Raw genomic sequence first — 22,500 nt, 5'->3', positions numbered from 1 at the left:
TGGAAAGCAAAAGGAAAGGAAAGGAAAGGAAAGGAAAGGAAAGGAAAGGAAAGGAAAGGAAAGGAAAGGAAAGGAAAGGAAAGGAACGGAAGGGAAGGGAAATGAAAGAAAGTTAAAGGAAATAAAGTTAAAGGAAAAATTAAGGAAAGGAAAGGATTGAAAATGAAAGGAAAGGAAAGGAACCAGAAGGAAACAAAAGATTAAGGAAAGGAAAGCAATGAAAGGGAAAAGCAAGGCAAGGAAAGGAAAGGCAAGGAAAGGAAAGGAAAAGATAGGATAGGATAGGATAGGATAGGATAGGATAGGATAGGATAGGATAGGATAGGATAGGATAGGAAAGGAAAGAAACTTAAAGGAAAAATTAAGGAAAGGAAATGAATGAAAAGGAAAGGAAAGGAAAGGAAAGGAAAGGAAAGGAAAGGAAAGGAAAGGAAAGGAAAGGAAAAGAAAGAAAAGGAAAGGAATGAAAAATTAAGGAAAGGAAAGAAAAGAAAAGGAAAGAAACTTAAAGTAAAAGAAAGGAAAGGAAAGAAAAGGAAAGAAAAGGAAACGAAAGATAAAGGAAAAATTAAGGAAAGAAAAGGAAAGAAAAGGAAAGGAAAGGAAGGGAAAGGAAAGCAATGAAAAGCAAAGCAAGGCAAGGCAAGGGAAGAAAAGGAAAGGAAAGGAAAGGAAAGGAAAGGAAAGGAAAGGAAAGGAAAGGAAAGGAAAGGAAAGGAAAGGCATGGAAAGAAAAGGAAAATCCTGTACAAGACTCTAAACTTTTCTCATTCCATCTCTTATAAGACAAAACTCTGAACCAGTCAAAATGTTCAGATCAGCCGAGTCTGAGTCACATACCGTTAATGGATCCTTAGTGTCATCATCTGACCCTGCTGGATTGCAGGAGCTGTCAAGGTCTGAAAAAAAGTCATCATACACACACATATATTTATGATATGTGTGTTATATACACACACAAAACACAAATACACACACACACACACACACACACACACACACACACACACACACACACACTTTTCAATCACAGAATTTGACAGTAGAAAAGATTAAAAGTACACACTCCATTTGCACATTAGTTTTGGCAGCACACACTACAGTGTTTACTCTGTAATGCTGCATTCTGCTAAAGGTGTGGACACGGAGCTGTCATGAAGCGAAGACACTTCAACCCAGACTCACGCTCTGTCCATCAGCACAACGCTAAGATTATTACTAGAATAGGACACGTGATGCATGTGGCAACAAGACAAGCATGTGATAAAGGAATTCTGTAATCACCGAAGCAATCAGGAAAAATCTGTTCAGGTTGTACGCAGCTGTCACACCGATGTCCCGTCACACCAGGATTACACACGCACTGACCCGTGTTTGGGTCACATGACCCATCAAGAGAGCCTTCTCGGGAACAATAGCATGCTGGGAAAAAAATATTTTCTTTAATCGTAAAAAAAGAAAAAAGACATGTTGATTTGATATGAAACTAAAGAGAGCACACATACGAGAGCATGCTGGGTAAGAGTGGTATCCCAGGGTACACTGTTCACACTGCAGGCCGGTGTAGTTGGGTTGACAGCGACACTGACCTGAAGGATCACATGATCCATCGGCCACCCCAGGCCTGTCGCATAGGCATGCTGAGGAAAAAAAGAGGTAGAGTAAGTAATTGAATCTGGATTATCTTCATAAATTGTACAATTTCAGATTTTATTTATTTATACTTGAATAACTATTGATGTCTTCGATTTATTTTATATAGTATATATAAAATTAGTTTTTCATGTTATGGTAGGCTAAGAAAGGGTAAGGGTAGAATAGGGTATGGATGCGTATGATAGTGTAGAGTATAAGGGTAGAATAGGGTATTGATGGGTATGACAGTGTAGACTATAAAGATAGAATAGGGTATGGATGGGTATGATAGTGTAGAGTATAAGGGTAGAATAGGGTATTGATGGGTATGACAGTGTAGACTATAAAAATAGAATAGGGTATGGATGGGTATGATAGTGTAGAGTATGAGGGTAGAACAGGTTATGGATGGGTATGATAGTGTAGAGTATAAGGGTAGAATATGGTATGGATGGGTAAGATAGTGTAGATTATAAGGGTAGAATAGGGTATGGATGGGTATGATAGTGTAGAGTATTAGGGTAGAATAGGGTATTGATGGGTATGACAGTGTAGACTATAAAAATAGAATAGGGTATGGATGGGTATGATAGTGTAGAGTATAAGGGTAGAAAAGGGTATGGATGGGTATGATAGTGTAGAGTATAAGGGTAGAATAGGGTATGGATGGGTATGACAGTGTAGACTATAAAGATAGAATAGGGTTTGGATGGGTATGATAGTGTAGAGTATAATTGTAGAATAGGGTATGGATGGGTATGATAGTGTAGAGAATAAGGGTAGAATAGGGTATGGATGGGTATGACAGTGTAGATTATAAAGATAGAATAGGGTATGGATGGGTATGATAGTGTAGACTATAAAGATAGAATAGGGTATGGATGGGTATGACAGTGTAGACTATAAAGATAGAATAGGGTATGGATGGGTATGATAGTGTAGAGTATAAGGGTAGAACAGGGTATGGATGGGTATGATAGTGTAGAGTATAAGGGTAGAATAGGGTATGAATGGGTATAAAAGTGTAGATTATAAGGGTAGAATAGGGTATGGATGGGTATGATAGTGTAGAGTATAAGGGTAGAATAGGGTATGAATGGGTATGACAGTGTAGAGTATAAGGGAAGAATAGGGTATGGATGGGTATGATAGTGTGGATTATAAGGGTCGAACAGGGTATGGATGGGTATGATAGTGTAGAGTAAAAGGGTAGAATAGGGTATGGATGGGTATGATAGTGTAGAGTATAAGGGTAGAATAGGGTATGGATGGGTATGATAGTGTAAAGTATAAGGAAAGAATAGGGTATGGATGGGTATGATAGTGTAGATTATAAGGGTAGAATAGTGTATGGATGGGTATGAAAGTGTAGAGTATAAGGGTAGAATAGGGTATGGATGGGTATGATAGTGTAGAGTATGAGGGTGGAATAGGGTATGGATGGGTATGATAGTGTAGAGTATGAGGGTAGAATAGGGTATGGATGGGTATGATAGTGTAGAGTATGAGGGTAGAACAGGGTATGGATGGGAATGATAGTGTAGAGTATAAGGGTAGAATAGGGTATGGATGGGTAAGATAGTGTAGATTATAAGGGTAGAATAGGGTATGGATGGGTATGATAGTGTAGAGTATAAGGGTAGAATAGGGTATGGATGGGTATGATAGTGTAGAGTATAAGGGTAGAATAGGGTATGGATGGGTATAATAGTGAAGATTATAAGGGTAGAATAGGGTATGGATGGGTATAATAGTGTAGATTATAAGGGTAGAATAGGGTATGGATGGGTATGATAGTGTAGAGTATAAGGGTAGAATAGGGTATGGATGGGTATAATAGTGTAGAGTATAAGGGAAGAATAGGGTATGGATGGGTATGATAGTGTAGATTATAAGGGTCGAATAGGGTATGGATGGGTATGAAAGTGTAGAGTATAAGGGTCGAATAGGGTATGGATGGGTATGATAGTGAAGAGTATGAGGGTAGAATAGGGTATGGAAGGGTATGATAGTGTAGAGTATGAGGGTAGAATAAGGTATGGACGGGTATGAAAGTGTAGATTAGAAGGGTAGAATAGGGTATGGACGGGTATGATAGTGTAGAGTATAAGGGTAGAATAGGGTATGGACAGGTATGATAGTGTAGAGTATAAGGGTAGAATAGGTTATGGACGGGTATGATAGTGTAGAGTATAAGGGTAGAATAGGGTATGGATGGGTATAATAGTGTAGATTATAAGGGTAGAATAGGGTATGGATGGGTATGACAGTGTAGACTATAAAGATAGAATAGGGTATGGATGGGTATGATAGTGTAGAGTATAATGGTAGAATAGGGTATGGATGGGTATGATAGTGTAGAGAATAAGGGTAGAATAGGGTATGGATGGGTATGATAGTGTAGAGTATAAGGGTGGAATAGGGTATGGATGGGTATGATAGTGTAGAGTATGAGGGTAGAATAGGGTATGGATGGGTATGATAGTGTAGAGTATGAGGGTAGAATAGGGTATGGATGGGTATAATAGTGAAGATTATAAGGGTAGAATAGGGTATGGATGGGTATAATAGTGTAGATTATAAGGGTAGAATAGGGTATGGATGGGTATGATAGTGTAGAGTATAAGGGTAGAATAGGGTATGGATGGGTATGATAGTGTAGAGTATAAGGGAAGAATAGGGTATGGATGGGTATGATAGTGTAGATTATAAGGGTCGAATAGGGTATGGATGGGTATGAAAGTGTAGAGTATAAGGGTCGAATAGGGTATGGATGGGTATGATAGTGTAGAGTATAAGGGTAGAACAGGGTATGGACGGGTATGATAGTGTAGAGTATGAGGGTAGAATAGGGTATAGACAGGTATGATAGTGTAGATTATAAGGGTAGAATAGGGTATGGATGGGTATAATAGTGTAGATTATAAGGGGAGAATAGGGTATGGATGGGTATGATAGTGTAGAGTATAAGGGTAGAATAGGGTATGGATGGGTATGATAGTGTAGAGTATAAGGGTAAAATAGGGTATGGATGGGTATAATAGTGTAGAGTATAAGGGTAAAATAGGGTATGGATGGGTATGATAGTGTAGAGTATAAGGGTAGAATAGGGTATGGATGGGTATGATAGTGTAGACTATAAAGATAGAATAGGGTATGGATGGGTATGATAGTGTAGAGAATAAGGGTAGAAAAGGTTATGGAAGGGTATGATAGTGTAGAGTATAAGGGTAGAACAGGGTATGGATGGGTATAATAGTGTAGATTATAAGGGTAGAATAGGGTATGGATGGGTATGACAGTGTAGACTATAAAGATAGAATAGGGTATGGATGGGTATGATAGTGTAGAGTATAATGGTAGAATAGGGTATGGATGGGTATGATAGTGTAGAGAATAAGGGTAGAATAGGGTATTGATGGGTATGACAGTGTAGACTATAAAGATAGAATAGGGTATGGATGGGTATGATAGTGTAGACTATAAAGATAGAATAGGGTATGGATGGGTATGATAGTGTAGAGTATAATGGTAGAAAAGGGTATGGATGGGTATGATAGTGTAGAGTATAAGGGTAGAACAGGGTATGGATGGGTATGATAGTGTAGAGTATAAGGGTAGAATAGTGTATGAGTGGGTATAAAAGTGTAGATTATAAGGGTAGAATAGGGTATGGATGGGTATGATAGTGTAGAGTATAAGGGTAGAATAGGGTATGAATGGGTATGACAGTGTAGAGTATAAGGGAAGAATAGGGTATGGATGGGTATGATAGTGTAGATTATAAGGGTCGAACAGGGTATGGATGGGTATGATAGTGTAGAGTATAAGGGTAGAATAGGGTATGGATGGGTATGATAGTGTAGCGTATGAGGGTGGAATAGGGTATGGATGGGTATGATAGTGTAGAGTATGAGGGTAGAATAGGGTATGGATGGGTATGATAGTGTAGAGTATGAGGGTAGAATAGGGTATGGATGGGTATAATAGTGAAGATTATAAGGGTAGAATAGGGTATGGATGGGTATAATAGTGTAGATTATAAGGGTAGAATAGGGTATGGATGGGTATGATAGTGTAGAGTATAAGGGTAGAATAGGGTATGGATGGGTATGATAGTGTAGAGTATAAGGGAAGAATAGGGTATGGATGGGTATGATAGTGTAGATTATAAGGGCCGAATAGGGTATGGATGGGTATGAAAGTGTAGAGTATAAGGGTCGAATAGGGTATGGATGGGTAAGATAGTGTAGAGTATGAGGGTAGAATAGGGTATGGACGGGTATGATAGTGTAGAGTATGAGGGTAGAATAGGGTATGGACGGGTATGAAAGTGTAGATAAGAAGGGTAGAATAGGGTATGGACGGGTATGATAGTGTAGAGTATAAGGGTAGAATAGGGTATGGACAGGTATGATATTGTAGAGTATAAGGGTAGAATAGGTTATGGACGGGTATGATAGTGTAGAGTATAAGGGTAGAATAGGGTATGGATGGGTATAATAGTGTAGATTATAAGGGGAGAATAGGGTATGGATGGGTATGATAGTGTAGAGTATAAGGGTAGAATAGGGTATGGATGGGTATGATAGTGTAGATTATAAGGGTAGAATAGTGTATGGATGGGTATGAAAGTGTAGAGTATAAGGGTAGAATAGGGTATGGATGGGTATGATAGTGTAGAGTATGAGGGTGGAATAGGGTATGGATGGGTATGATAGTGTAGAGTATGAGGGTAGAATAGGGTATGGATGGGTATGATAGTGTAGAGTATGAGGGTAGAACAGGGTATGGATGGGAATGATAGTGTAGAGTATAAGGGTAGAATAGGGTATGGATGGGTAAGATAGTGTAGATTATAAGGGTAGAATAGGGTATGGATGGGTATGATAGTGTAGAGTATAAGGGTAGAATAGGGTATGGATGGGTATGATAGTGTAGAGTATAAGGGTAGAATAGGGTATGGATGGGTATAATAGTGAAGATTATAAGGGTAGAATAGGGTATGGATGGGTATAATAGTGTAGATTATAAGGGTAGAATAGGGTATGGATGGGTATGATAGTGTAGAGTATAAGGGTAGAATAGGGTATGGATGGGTATAATAGTGTAGAGTATAAGGGAAGAATAGGGTATGGATGGGTATGATAGTGTAGATTATAAGGGTCGAATAGGGTATGGATGGGTATGAAAGTGTAGAGTATAAGGGTCGAATAGGGTATGGATGGGTATGATAGTGAAGAGTATGAGGGTAGAATAGGGTATGGAAGGGTATGATAGTGTAGAGTATGAGGGTAGAATAAGGTATGGACGGGTATGAAAGTGTAGATTAGAAGGGTAGAATAGGGTATGGACGGGTATGATAGTGTAGAGTATAAGGGTAGAATAGGGTATGGACAGGTATGATAGTGTAGAGTATAAGGGTAGAATAGGTTATGGACGGGTATGATAGTGTAGAGTATAAGGGTAGAATAGGGTATGGATGGGTATAATAGTGTAGATTATAAGGGTAGAATAGGGTATGGATGGGTATGACAGTGTAGACTATAAAGATAGAATAGGGTATGGATGGGTATGATAGTGTAGAGTATAATGGTAGAATAGGGTATGGATGGGTATGATAGTGTAGAGAATAAGGGTAGAATAGGGTATGGATGGGTATGATAGTGTAGAGTATAAGGGTGGAATAGGGTATGGATGGGTATGATAGTGTAGAGTATGAGGGTAGAATAGGGTATGGATGGGTATGATAGTGTAGAGTATGAGGGTAGAATAGGGTATGGATGGGTATAATAGTGAAGATTATAAGGGTAGAATAGGGTATGGATGGGTATAATAGTGTAGATTATAAGGGTAGAATAGGGTATGGATGGGTATGATAGTGTAGAGTATAAGGGTAGAATAGGGTATGGATGGGTATGATAGTGTAGAGTATAAGGGAAGAATAGGGTATGGATGGGTATGATAGTGTAGATTATAAGGGTCGAATAGGGTATGGATGGGTATGAAAGTGTAGAGTATAAGGGTCGAATAGGGTATGGATGGGTATGATAGTGTAGAGTATAAGGGTAGAACAGGGTATGGACGGGTATGATAGTGTAGAGTATGAGGGTAGAATAGGGTATAGACAGGTATGATAGTGTAGATTATAAGGGTAGAATAGGGTATGGATGGGTATAATAGTGTAGATTATAAGGGGAGAATAGGGTATGGATGGGTATGATAGTGTAGAGTATAAGGGTAGAATAGGGTATGGATGGGTATGATAGTGTAGAGTATAAGGGTAAAATAGGGTATGGATGGGTATAATAGTGTAGAGTATAAGGGTAAAATAGGGTATGGATGGGTATGATAGTGTAGAGTATAAGGGTAGAATAGGGTATGGATGGGTATGATAGTGTAGACTATAAAGATAGAATAGGGTATGGATGGGTATGATAGTGTAGAGAATAAGGGTAGAAAAGGTTATGGAAGGGTATGATAGTGTAGAGTATAAGGGTAGAACAGGGTATGGATGGGTATAATAGTGTAGATTATAAGGGTAGAATAGGGTATGGATGGGTATGACAGTGTAGACTATAAAGATAGAATAGGGTATGGATGGGTATGATAGTGTAGAGTATAATGGTAGAATAGGGTATGGATGGGTATGATAGTGTAGAGAATAAGGGTAGAATAGGGTATTGATGGGTATGACAGTGTAGACTATAAAGATAGAATAGGGTATGGATGGGTATGATAGTGTAGACTATAAAGATAGAATAGGGTATGGATGGGTATGATAGTGTAGAGTATAATGGTAGAAAAGGGTATGGATGGGTATGATAGTGTAGAGTATAAGGGTAGAACAGGGTATGGATGGGTATGATAGTGTAGAGTATAAGGGTAGAATAGTGTATGAGTGGGTATAAAAGTGTAGATTATAAGGGTAGAATAGGGTATGGATGGGTATGATAGTGTAGAGTATAAGGGTAGAATAGGGTATGAATGGGTATGACAGTGTAGAGTATAAGGGAAGAATAGGGTATGGATGGGTATGATAGTGTAGATTATAAGGGTCGAACAGGGTATGGATGGGTATGATAGTGTAGAGTATAAGGGTAGAATAGGGTATGGATGGGTATGATAGTGTAGCGTATGAGGGTGGAATAGGGTATGGATGGGTATGATAGTGTAGAGTATGAGGGTAGAATAGGGTATGGATGGGTATGATAGTGTAGAGTATGAGGGTAGAATAGGGTATGGATGGGTATAATAGTGAAGATTATAAGGGTAGAATAGGGTATGGATGGGTATAATAGTGTAGATTATAAGGGTAGAATAGGGTATGGATGGGTATGATAGTGTAGAGTATAAGGGTAGAATAGGGTATGGATGGGTATGATAGTGTAGAGTATAAGGGAAGAATAGGGTATGGATGGGTATGATAGTGTAGATTATAAGGGCCGAATAGGGTATGGATGGGTATGAAAGTGTAGAGTATAAGGGTCGAATAGGGTATGGATGGGTAAGATAGTGTAGAGTATGAGGGTAGAATAGGGTATGGACGGGTATGATAGTGTAGAGTATGAGGGTAGAATAGGGTATGGACGGGTATGAAAGTGTAGATAAGAAGGGTAGAATAGGGTATGGACGGGTATGATAGTGTAGAGTATAAGGGTAGAATAGGGTATGGACAGGTATGATATTGTAGAGTATAAGGGTAGAATAGGTTATGGACGGGTATGATAGTGTAGAGTATAAGGGTAGAATAGGGTATGGATGGGTATAATAGTGTAGATTATAAGGGGAGAATAGGGTATGGATGGGTATGATAGTGTAGAGTATAAGGGTAGAATAGGGTATGGATGGGTATGATAGTGTAGAGTATAAGGGTAAAATAGGGTATGGATGGGTATAATAGTGTAGAGTATAAGGGTAAAATAGGGTATGGATGGGTATGATAGTGTAGAGTATAAGGGTAGAATAGGGTATGGATGGGTATGATAGTGTAGACTATAAAGATAGAATAGGGTATGGATGGGTATGATAGTGTAGAGTATAAGGGTAGGATAGGGTATGGATGGGTATGATAGTGTAGAGAATAAGCGTAGAATAGGGTATAGATGGGTATGACAGTGTAGACTATAAAGATAAAATAGGGTATGGATGGGTATGATAGTGTACACTATAAAGATAGAATAGGGTATGGATGGGTATGATAGTGTAGAGTATAAGGGTAGAACAGGGTATGGATGGGTATGATAGTGTAGAGTATGAGGGTAGAATAGGGTATGGATGGGTATGATAGTGTAGAGTATAAGGGTAGAATAGGGTAAGGATGGGTATGATAGTGTAGATTATAAGGGTAGAATAGGGTATGGATGGGTATGATAGTGTAGAGTATAAGGGTAGAATAGGGTAAGGATGGGTATGATAGTGTAGAGTATGAGGGTAGAATAGGGTATGGATGGGTATGATAGTGTAGAGTATGAGGGTAGAATAGGGTATGGATGGGTAAGATAGTGTAGATTATAAGGGTAGAATAGGGTATGGATGGGTATGATAGTGTAGAGTATAAGGGTAGAATAGGGTATGGATGGGTATAATAGTGTAGAGTATAAGGGAAGAATAGGGTATGGATGGGTATGATAGTGTAGATTATAAGGGTCGAATAGGGTATGGATGGGTATGAAAGTGTAGAGTATAAGGGTAGAATAGGGTATGGATGGGTATGATAGTGTAGAGTATGAGGGTAGAATAGGGTATGGACGGGTATGATAGTGTAGAGTATGAGGGTAGAATAGGGTATGGACGGGTATGATAGTGTAGATTATAAGGGTAGAATAGGGTATGGATGGGTATGATAGTGTAGAGTATAAGGGTAGAATAGGGTATGGATGGGTATGATAGTGTGGAGTATAAGGGTAGAATAGGGTATGGATGGGTATGAAAGTGTAGAGTATAAGGGTAGAATAGGGTATGGATGGGTATGATAGTGTAGATTATGAGGGTAGAATAGGGTATGGATGGGTATGATAGTGTAGAGTATGAGGGTACAATAGGGTATGGATGGGTATGATAGTGTAGAGTATGAGGGTAGAATAGGGTATGGACGGGTATGATAGTGTAGATTATAAGGGTAGAATAGGTTATGGATGGGTATGATAGTGTAGAGTATAATGGTAGAATAGGGTATGGATGGGTATGATAGTGTAGAGAATAAGGGTAGAATAGGGTATGGATGGGTATGACAGTGTAGACTATAAAGATAGAATAGGGTATGGATGGGTATGATAGTGTAAACTATAAAGATAGAATAGGGTATGGATGGGTATGACAGTGTAGACTATAAAGATAGAATAGGGTATGGATGGGTATGATAGTGTAGAGTATAAGGGTAGAACAGGGTATGGATGGGTATAATAGTGTAGAGTATAAGGGTAGAATAGGGTATGAATGGGTATAAAAGTGTAGATTATAAGGGTAGAATAGGGTATGGATGGGTATAAAAGTGTAGATTATAAGGGTAGAATAGGGTATGGATGGGTATGATAGTGTAGAGTATAAGGGTAGAATAGGGTATGAATGGGTATGAAAGTGTAGAGTATAAGGGAAGAATAGGGTATGGATGGGTATGATAGTGTAGATTATAAGGGTCGAACAGGGTATGGATGGGTATGATAGTGTAGAGTATAAGGGTAGAATAGGGTATGGATGGGTATGATAGTGTAGAGTATAAGGGTAGAATAGGGTATGGATGGGTATGATAGTGTAGAGTATAAGGGTAGAATAGGGTATGGATGGGTATGATAGTGTAGAGTATAAGGGAAGAATAGGGTATGGATGGGTATGATAGTGTAGAGTATAAGGGTCGAATAGGGTATGGATGGGTATGAAAGTGTAGAGTATAAGGGTCGAATAGGGTATGGATGGGTATGATAGTGTAGAGTATGAGGGTAGAATAGGGTATGGACGGGTATGATAGTGTAGAGTATGAGGGTAGAATAGGGTATGGACGGGTATGAAAGTGTAGATTAGAAGGGTAGAATAGGGTATGGACGAGTATGATAGTGTAGAGTATAAGGGTAGAATAGGGTATGGACAGGTATGATAGTGTAGAGTATAAGGGTAGAATAGGGTATGGATGGGTATAATAGTGTAGATTATAAGGGTAGAATAGGGTATGGATGGGTATGATAGTGTAGAGTATAAGGGTAGAATAGGGTATGGATGGGTATGATAGTGTAGAGTATAAGGGTAAAATAGGGTATGGATGGGTATAATAGTGTAGAGTATAAGGGTAAAATAGGGTATGGATGGGTATGATAGTGTAGAGTATAAGGGTAGAATAGGGTATGGATGGGTATGATAGTGTAGATTATAAAGATAGAATAGGGTATGGATGGGTATGATAGTGTAGAGTATAAGGGTAGGATAGGGTATGGATGGGTATGATAGTGTAGAGAATAAGGGTAGAATAGGGTATGGATGGGTATGACAGTGTAGACTATAAAGATAAAATAGGGTATGGATAGGTATGATAGTGTACACTATAAAGATAGAATAGGGAATGGATGGGTATGAAAGTGTAGACTATAAAGATAGAATAGGGTATGGATGGGTATGATAGTGTAGGGTATAAGGGTAGAACAGGGTATGGATGGGTATGATAGTGTAGAGTATGAGGGTAGAATAGGGTATAGACAGGTATGATAGTGTAGATTATAAGGGTAGAATAGGGTATGGATGGGTATGATAGCGTAGAGTATAAGGGTAGAATAGGGTAAGGATGGGTATGATAGTGTAGATTATAAGGGTCGAATAGGGTATGGATGGGTTTGATAGTGTAGAGTATAAGGGTAGAATAGGGTATGGATGGGTATGATAGTGTAGAGTATGAGGGTAGAATAGGGTATGGATGGGTATGATAGTGTAGAGTATGAGGGTAGAATAGGGTATGGATGGGTAAGATAGTGTAGATTATAAGGGTAGAATAGGGTATGGATGGGTATGATAGTGTAGAGTATAAGGGTAGAATAGGGTATGGATGGGTATAATAGTGTAGAGTATAAGGGAAGAATAGGGTATGGATGGGTATGATAGTGTAGATTATAAGGGTCGAATAGGGTATGGATGGGTATGAAAGTGTAGCGTATAAGGGTAGAATAGGGTATGGATGGGTATGATAGTGTAGAGTATGAGGGTAGAATAGGGTATGGACGGGTATGATAGTGTAGAGTATGAGGGTAGAATAGGGTATGGACGGGTATGATAGTGTAGATTATAAGGGTAGAATAGGGTATGGATGGGTATGATAGTGTAGAGTATAAGGGTAGAATTGGGTATAGATGGGTATGATAGTGTATAGTATAAGGGTAGAATAGGGTATGAATGGGTATGATAGTGTAGAGTATAAGGGTAGAATAGGGTATGGATGGGTATGGCAGTGTGGAGTATAAGGGTAGAATAGGGTATGGATGGGTATGGTAGTGTAGTGTATAAGGGTAAAATAGGGAATGGATGGGTATGACAGTGTGGAGTATAAGGGTAGAATAGGGTATGGATGGGTATGATAGTGTATAGTATAAGGGTAGAATAGGGTATGAATGGGTATGATAGTGTAGAGTATAAGGGTAGAATAGGGTATGGATGGGTATGACAGTGTGGAGTATAAGGGTAGAATTGGGTATAGATGGGTATGATAGTGTATAGTATAAGGGTAGAATAGGGTATGAATGGGTATGATAGTGTAGAGTATAAGGGTAGAATAGGGTATGGATGGGTATGGCAGTGTGGAGTATAAGGGTAGAATAGGGTATGGATGGGTATGGTAGTGTAGTGTATAAGGGTAAAATAGGGTATGGATGGGTATGACAGTGTGGAGTATAAGGGTAGAATAGGGTATGGATGGGTATGATAGTGTATAGTATAAGGGTAGAATAGGGTATGAATGGGTATGATAGTGTAGAGTATGAGGGTAGAATAGGGTATGGATGGGTATGACAGTGTGGAGTATAAGGGTAGAATTGGGTATAGATGGGTATGATAGTGTATAGTATAAGGGTAGAATAGGGTATGAATGGGTATGATAGTGTAGAGTATAAGGGTAGAATAGGGTATGGATGGGTATGACAGTGTGGAGTATAAGGGTAGAATAGGGTATGGATGGGTATGGTAGTGTAGTGTATAAGGGTAGAATAGGGTATGGATGGGTATGACAGTGTGGAGTATAAGGGTAGAATAGGGTATGGATGGGTATGACAGTTTTGTTTTAGGGCACTACACAGGAAGTAAAGCAAAAACACTTCAACCCAGACTCACGCTCTGTCCATCAGCACAACGCTAAGATTATTACGAGAATAGGACACGTGATGCATGTGGCAACAAGACAAGCATGTGATAAAGGAATTCTGTAATCACCGAAGCAATCAGGAAAAATCTGGTCGGGTTGTACGCAGCTGTCACACCGATGTCCCGTCACACCAGGATTACACACGCACTGACCCGTGTTTGGGTCACATGACCCATCAAGAGAACCTTCTCGAGAACAATGGCATGCTGGGGAAAAAAAAAAAGATTTCCGTAAATCGAAAAAGAAAAAAGACAATGCAAATGTTGTTATATTTGATATGAAACAAAACAAAGCACACATACGAGAGCATGCTGGGTAAGAGTGGTATCCCAGGGTACACTGTTCACACTGCAGGCCGGTGTAGTTGGGTTGACAGCGACACTGACCTGAAGGATCACATGATCCATCGGCCACCCCAGGCCCGTCGCATAGGCATGCTGAGGAAAAAAATGAGTTTGAGTGAGCAATTTAATCTGGTTTATTACCTTAATTTTACAATTTTAGATTGGTTATTTTATTTATTTGTACTTAAATAGCTATTGATGGATGGGTATGATAGTGTAGAGTATAAGGGTAGAATAGGGTATGGATGGGTATGAAAGTGTAGATTATAAGGGCAGAATAGGGTATGGAGAGGTATGATAGCGTAGAGTATAAGGGTAGAATAGGGTATGGATGGGTATGAAAGTGTAGATTATAAGGGCAGAATAGGGTATGAAGAGGTATGATAGCGTAGAGTATAAGGGTAGAATAGGGTATGGATGGGTATGAAAGTGTAGAGTTTAAGGGTAGAATAGGGTATGGATGGGTATGAAAGTGTAGATTATAAGGGCAGAATAGGGTATGGAGAGGTATGATAGCGTAGAGTATAAGGGTAGAATAGGGTATGGATGGGTATGAAAGTGTAGAGTATAAGGGTAGAATAGGGTATGAATGGGTATGAAAGTGTAGAGTATAAGGGAAGAATAGGGTCTGTTGTAACTTGTGGGTAAGTGAATTAAAACAATCCATTTGCGTGGGGTGGTATGGGATAAAGAAGAGTAGGCTGGGGTGGTATAAATGGGGTCGAGAAGGCTAAGATAGTATTGGATAAGGTAGGGCTGTAAATATTGGGTAGGGGAGAGTAGTATATAATAGGGAAGTACAAAGAAGGATAGGGTGGAGGAGAGTCTTATAGGATAGGGCAGTACACAGACGGATAGGGTAGGTGAGAGTAGTATAAGATGGGGTAGTACACAGAAGGATAGAGTAGAGAGGGGCAGTATAGGGTACGGTGTATATTATAATTAGCAGCTTGTACAAGTCTCTAAACTGGAGAAAATGTCTTTTTATTATAAAGTCTGTTTTTATCATAGTGATTTTTCATATTGATTAAAAACTGTATGCCGGTGGCTCGTGTCTATTAAGTCTGAAAGCTCACAGTAGCAGTAAGGAAAGGAGTGATGGCCCAGGCGACAGCGGTCGCATCTCTGTCCTGTAACGTCATGGCGGCATAAACATCTTCCAGACTCACTGCATATCTCTGGAAGTGTACCTACTCGATCACACAGACATACTGCAAAAGATAAACAAGACCAGGGTTATTCTCTCTTCAGCACAGCTTCTTAATAAACACCATCATCATCAGTGTCAATCTTCTAATCGTATTTCATTCTCATACGTGACCTCACTGCTCTATAGAAATGTTAAACGGAGACTTTCACCAACTCTGGGATTCAAATTACATGAATATTTGAATGGTTTAAGACCACATGATGCAGCATCTAGATTGGTCAGAGAGTAACAGCTGCCCTCCTGCACTTTCAGTTCAATTTAATGGCAGTAAAGTAGTGTTTATACAATAGGTTTTGTTTCAGGGCACTACACAGGAAGTAACCTTGGCAGAGTGAGTGAAGTATAATGGGCAGAACATGAGCCAAGATGCCTCCAACTTTCCCTGCAAAACATGCGCAGTTGCTGACCAAAACAATGGATAACGGAAAAAAAAAAGGGCTTGGACTTTGGACCGAATGAGAATTTCCGAGAATGACCAAAGCTGCTCGTTTTGGCAGCAGAGCAGAGCAAAAAGCCGACCTGATGAGGGAATTAGTGTGAATGAACTAACAGCAAAGCAGTTTCATTAAACCGAAACAATTTGAAATTAACCCTAAAGTTTAACCAAGAGAAAGTACAAGTGTTTATTGTAAATTATAATAAACACTAATAAAACACAAGTAGTGGTTAAAATGTAGGACTAATGATCAGAAGGTCGTGAGTTCAAATCCCACCACCACTGAGCTGCCGCAGCTTGAGCAAGACCCCTAACCCTCAACTTCTCAGTCGAGATAATTGTAAGAGCGTCTGCCAAATGCCGTAAATGTAAATGTAGGTTAAATCCCAGCACCACCAAGCTGCCAGTGGTGGGCCCTTCAGCAAGGCTCTTAACCCAACTCTACATTTAAGAGGCGCTTAATCTTAACTGTTCGGGGGTCCGCTTGATGGCAACAATGCAAATAAAAAGCGATAATAAAGAAAGGGGGTGAAAGGTAAAATAAATGAAATGCTATGCTAATCTATTGCACTTTGTAACTATACATGAAGTGCATAAAATAGACTTTTTTAAGCACTGAGCATTTTAAGTAGCACTTCAACATCATATATTATACTTAACTTTAATTCCTGTCTAAAATGAAATATGATCACCGGGTCACGTTTTTTGAGAGAAAAATTACTTTACATGGATACGTAAAAAAAAAAAAAAATGTTCAGATGTTGGTTCAATGAAACAATCAACAGCTATATTCCATTTTCATTGAAAAATCCTTCAGAAGGCATGAATACACAGCTCTATACACTCTTGGCACGCGGACGGCTCGTTTCTCCAAACATTCAACTCCAAACATTTTCCTGTAAAAAGATATTTCTTTCTGACTTTGTGGTTCAGTTCAATCCCAGAGCAGTTTAGGTGCAGTGACTGGGCAGACCATGATAGATAACACTTCAGACGAGTGTTCTCTAAATAAAGCTTACAGAGCTCAGACGTTCGCTTCGGCTCATTGTCTTGTTGTATGGTGAGGTCCTTTCCAATGAGCTCCGCTCCAGTCAAAACGGCATGGTGTTCAAGAATGGAAAGGTTGCCATGTTGGTTTTCTTTCAACCAAAATAAGTTTCCAACCCTGAGGTAGTATGATCACATCTTCTTTCCTGTTCTTCATCTCACATAACTTCATCTTTAAGAGACAAAAATGTCAAATTCTGTCTATGAACCTTCCTCCAGCCATTTCCTAGTTTGTTGCATATAATAAAAAAGAAACATGCGTGTTTTAAAAACCATATAAGACTAGAAGTTTCCAAAGTGTTTACAGGCTCTGTAGTAGATAAACACGGTTATAATACTTTTTGGAGTATGGGATTCTTAGAAAGTGTTTTAAGTGATCAGTAATACATTGTGCACACTCACGTTGACAGTTGGGAGCGCCAAAAAACCCCACAGGACAATCTGAGAGAACGAGAGATCTTATTTATAATAACAGTACACACGTTTCTATTGACAACAAAATTTTTTAACCAACAAAATATTAACTTTTGAAGCTTTTCATCTCCCCATGTATCTATTTCACTGTAGAGTAAACGCAAATATACTGTGTGTCTTGATGCTTACCAACAACATTGCCAGTCGGAGGAGGAGTGGTAGTCTTAATCAGGTGATCTGCATATGCTGAAAGAATGCAGAAAGGATTCTTGTTTAATTACATGAGTCTTTTAGCAGCACGAGTGAAGAAAAAGAGGAATCATTGAAAGTCAAGAAACATTTCCAAGCTTCACAAGATAATAAAGATAAGAAGAAAAAACAAGGAGAAAGAAGAATGATACAAATAAATAAGAATATTAATATTCTAAGTAGAAGAAAAAGAAGAAGAAAGTAAATAAGGAGAAAAAAAGGAGTACAATTTAAATAAATAATTAATATAAGAAATATATTTATTCAGAAGAACGATAAGAAGAAAAGAAAATAATAAAAATTTTAATGAATATTATAATTATTATTGTTAATATAAATAATAATCATCATACTACCACTTCTACTACTACTAATATTAATAATATTCATTTTATTATTATTATTATTATATAATTTCTATTAATTGTTTAGAATTGTTATAAATTGCCTAAAACTAGCCTATTTACTTTACTTTAATCTATCTAATAAATATAATAACAAAACTACTTCTAATAATAAAAATACAAATAAAAATAATGACTATTATATTTATTATAATAATATATTATTACCTAAATCGGTTTTTTTTAGCTTTAATTGAAGATTTATTTATTTAACTGTTAGTGTTCATTAACAGTTACACTATTTATTCATCTTAAAGAGTAATTGTTGATGTTGTTGACTTAAAGAGTACTGTTTGATGTACTGTATATTTTACTAACTAGTAACACAAATGTAGTAGTATTGAGCTCTACTTCCTTTTCCTTTTATTTATTTTACTTTAGATAATCCATTAAAAGCTTTAAATCGTAACCCAGAACCTTTTTCACCAGTGAGCTTTTATGTAGCTGGAGACATCAGTTCAATTAAAAGTGTATGATTTAATTGAAATAGTTTAGCAGTAATAATCAAACAGCCAGTATAGAGAATTTAAGGTGAATATAATTAAAGCTGGTCGCAGCAACAGCTCCTGCTGCTTCTGTAACTTCCTGCCGAACTACAGAACACGACTCGGCACCTAAACAGATGCATTTCCTTTAAAGTTATATTTAGTGCATCTGCAATCAGAGCTTTCGGTCTGTTTCCTTTCCTGGATGGCCTAATCGACACAGGACATCTAGCAATCAGCCACTTGGCACCAGTGATTAGAAAGTTTCATGAAAAAAAGACGTACGAGTGCATTGTGGGAAACTGTGGTGGCCTCTGGCGCAGTGATCGCAGTGGTCTCCGCTGTGTTGAGGTTTGCACAGGCATCTTCCTGAACCCATTTCACAGCCGCTTGTAGTCCTGCTGTCACACCTGCAAACTGTCTTAAACACACGCAATCATCAGGGTTTGGTTACAATGAAGAAAATCAAAAAAACATGGAAGGACTATGGTACAACCACGATTAAATGGGAGTTCACCAAAATTCAGATACTGGAAACATGGTGTTGGTTTTAAAAGCAACCATGTTTCACTGAAGAAATGAAGATTGGTCGGGACAATCAGAACAATTTATCCCAAAGCCAGAAAACATAAATTTTTGGTTTCATCATCACGTTATTTTGACACATGATTTTCCAAAATATCTCCGCAATTCTGACTTATGCTAATGCTGATGCTAATGCTAAACACTAGAGAACACTCAAGCTATACAAACCTTTTAATATCATACAACTGGAGAAAATCGAATGTAACCTTCCCCTTTAAGTTCAAATATCTAAAGACTGGTTATGTTTGATGTACACAATTGATATTGTAAAGTTTGTCCGGTTATTTCTAATCTAATTTCGAATAATGTCCAATTATTTCTGTCTGTCTGTCTGTCTGTCTGTCTGTCTGTCTGTCTGTCTGTCTGTCTGTCTGTCTGTCTATCTATCAATCTATCTATCTATCTATCTACACATACATACTAAATATCCTATTTCCATGTCATACAGTATGCGTCTTTTCCCCAAACTGTTAACACAAAATTGGAGGCACACAACTACAAAAACCTTTTTTTTTCAGTGCACAAAGCAGGTCCATGAAGATCTGCTTTACATGGGTTGAGTGGAAGATCTCCTGCTATAGAGCTCTAAACCCTGTTGAACATCTGTGGGATGGACGTGAACACTGACTGCACCTCAGGCCTCCTCACCTTCTCACCTACATCACTACCTGACTTTACTTTCAGACTTGTAGCTTAATGAGCACAAATCTCCATATAAATCCAGTGGAACATCTTACCTGAAGAGTGGAGCTTATTATAAGAGCAAATGGGGACTAAATGTGGAATGGAATAGTACATAGACATCTTATAGCTGTTGTTTAAAAACTTTTGTCCATATAGTTAATGTCTGTCTGTCTGTCTGTCTGTCTGTCTGTCTGTCTGTCTGTCTGTCTGTCTGTCTGTCTGTCTGTCTCTATCTATCTCTCTCTCTCTCATTTTTTTTTTTATTTTAAATTTTTTGTCTTACAACAGTGAAGGGAACGTACTAAAGGGATTCAACGAGATTAAAAAGTTTGCATAAACTGAAATTTAGCATTGAAATGAGTTAAATGTAATAAAGTTGAATTCAAAGTTGTACGCTTTTAGCTGATAATACAAAATGCAGTGATACATACGTATGCAGCCTGTAGGAGACTCTACGGGGACGCCATACGGCCTGTAATAGCCTTCGGCACACACTTCACAGTTCACCCCGGCTGTGTTGTGCTGAACACACACGATATTTGAGATTAAACAAGAGTTGAAATGCTTTGGGTATGATTTGATCTTTGTGCGACTGGATTTCTTTTCCAGAGTTCAGGATTCCTACCTGGCAGTTAGTGCACACGCCTCCACCGTCGTACCTGCCGTGTATGTTCAGACTCGCTCTCCTACGCTCCACCTCGGCATCGTAATAGCAATCTGTGGCATGCGAATGGCACTGGCAAGCTGCATAGGGAGAAAACCAAAAATCATTTCAAATAATCATTTCAAATAATGTGTGTTTATCATTCCATTATATCTATATATAATGATTGATAGCGTTTCACATCTGGATCCTGGATCTCTGACCTGATCTGGTTTTAACCTGAGGGCAGGACATGATTCATCTCCTGCCATATCATATCATGATTCATCTCCTGCCATATCATTTATATGCATACTGTACACTAATTAGACAAAAGTTTGTAGACACCTGACCATAAGATCGGTATGTGCTTTTTTGAACATCCGATTTCACATTTAGATTTCACCTGCATTTATAATAACTTCAGAATATTTTCCTAGACATCTGGAGGTTTATTATAAGAGCAAGTGGAGACTGATTGTGAAATAGGATTGTCAAAACAGCACATACTAATCTTATGTGTACGCAAACTTTTGTCCAATATACAGTAGTGTGTATCATTTTCATTAGGGATAAACTTGGAATAATTCATACATGTATAACGTATATTTGTGATCACTGTATTTCTGGAAAGCTGTTTATAAGTTCTAGACAAAATAATTGAATTGAATTACTATGATAGGTACATTGTTTAGAAAAAAGAGGTGGGGATAAATGAAGTTTGACAATCTGACAGATTAATTTCACTCTCCTATTAAGTGCCATTTTTTATTGACCTGGCAACATCTATTACCTCATAATGACAGGCAGCGTCTAGAGCAGCGGTCCACAACTTTTTTTGCGCCACGGATCGGTTTAATGTCAGACAATATTTTCACAGACCGGTCTTTAAGGAGTGGTGGATAAATACAACTAAATAAAATGATACAACCATAAAAACTGGTATTTTCTAAATATAATAATAAAAAACGTAAATCCACTGTATTGTTGTTTGGTCATTTTGCTTGCTTGGGGGTTTATGTTTAGCGGTAATGTATTATGTGTTAGCGGCCGGAGCCCCTTTAAGAAGGTAGTGGATGGAGGTAAGACATGTGACCAAGGCATCATGACATGCATCAAGAGTGAGTCATAGACAGATGTGGTGGAGAGAATGCGGTAATTTTCCAAAATATAACACCGTTCAAATTCAGATAATAAATAAAACTGAAATAATGTAAGTTATGTATTCTTTCTGTGCGGCCCGGTAACAATTGACCCACGGTCCGGCGGCCCGGGGGTTGGGGACCACTGTTCTAGAGATACCTCAAGTAGGACCTGTGGGCCATTTCCAAAAGTAATGGGACACCTAGTCATAAGTACGATATGTGATTTCTGAGCATTGCATTCCACATTTAGTTCCAATTTGCCCTTATAATTCCCTCCATACTTCTGGGAAGATTTTCCAATAGATTTTACCCCACTAGAGTGTGCTTGTGGATATTTGTGTTCATCAGCCACAAGGGTGTTCAGTAGAAATGAGATCACAGATTTATATTGAGTGCGTTCAGCTTTGCGGTAACAGTTTGGAAAGGAATCACATATAGCAGAAAAGATGAGTGACCCAATGCCTTTGGAAATATAGTGGGAAGATGGAGAAAAGGGAAAAAAATGCCATTGACGTAGATCCAAATTTTTGACTTAACATTTCAAATACTGAAATTCCAACAATACCTCCCTCTGTGAGCAGACTTTCAGGCTAATGAACTTGAACAAGTCCAAACTAACAAGTAATCGAACTGACTGTCACATACATCATATCCTGCCTTAGTCGTCAATCAGCTGCAGCCCAGTTTGAAAAAACATTTGAAAAATAAGGAGCAGCTTCATATTGCTCATTAGATGGATATCACTGATATCACTGACATTACAAGCACATGGTTGTATTGCACAAGCACATTATCTGTAGTAGGCATTGAAGTGTATTGCACTATAAATCGGAGTATCATCTGCTTATTCGTTTTTTTTCTTGTTTTAGAAAGAAAAGTTAAAAA

The 22,500-nt window shown here is 38.4% G+C and overlaps 1 protein-coding gene across 4 annotated transcripts in view; it reads right to left on the bottom strand.

The window, feature by feature from the left end:
• LOC310726750 (laminin subunit alpha-3) overlaps positions 1–22,500 on the bottom strand; it is a 132,362-nt gene that overhangs the window by 77,418 nt on the left and 32,444 nt on the right. For all 4 annotated transcript variants that reach the window (XM_083542555.1, XM_083542556.1, XM_083542557.1 and 1 more), the window contains exons 8-18: positions 20,453–20,571; positions 20,259–20,349; positions 18,844–18,975; positions 17,610–17,666; positions 17,409–17,447; positions 15,390–15,524; positions 14,272–14,406; positions 14,038–14,175; positions 1,506–1,640; positions 1,285–1,422; positions 841–899 (exon numbers count right to left, since the gene is read on the bottom strand). In XM_083542555.1, coding sequence (XP_083398681.1) covers positions 841–899; positions 1,285–1,422; positions 1,506–1,640; positions 14,038–14,175; positions 14,272–14,406; positions 15,390–15,524; positions 17,409–17,447; positions 17,610–17,666; positions 18,844–18,975; positions 20,259–20,349; positions 20,453–20,571 — 1,178 coding nt within the window. The remainder of the gene's footprint in view (positions 1–840; positions 900–1,284; positions 1,423–1,505; positions 1,641–14,037; positions 14,176–14,271; positions 14,407–15,389; positions 15,525–17,408; positions 17,448–17,609; positions 17,667–18,843; positions 18,976–20,258; positions 20,350–20,452; positions 20,572–22,500) is intronic.

This window comes from Silurus aristotelis (genome assembly GCF_946808225.1).
Source record: "Silurus aristotelis genome assembly, chromosome: 5".
Lineage (NCBI taxonomy): Eukaryota > Metazoa > Chordata > Actinopteri > Siluriformes > Siluridae > Silurus > Silurus aristotelis.
Note: the sequence above shows the minus strand (reverse complement) of the source record. Positions and strands in the feature narration are given on the sequence as shown.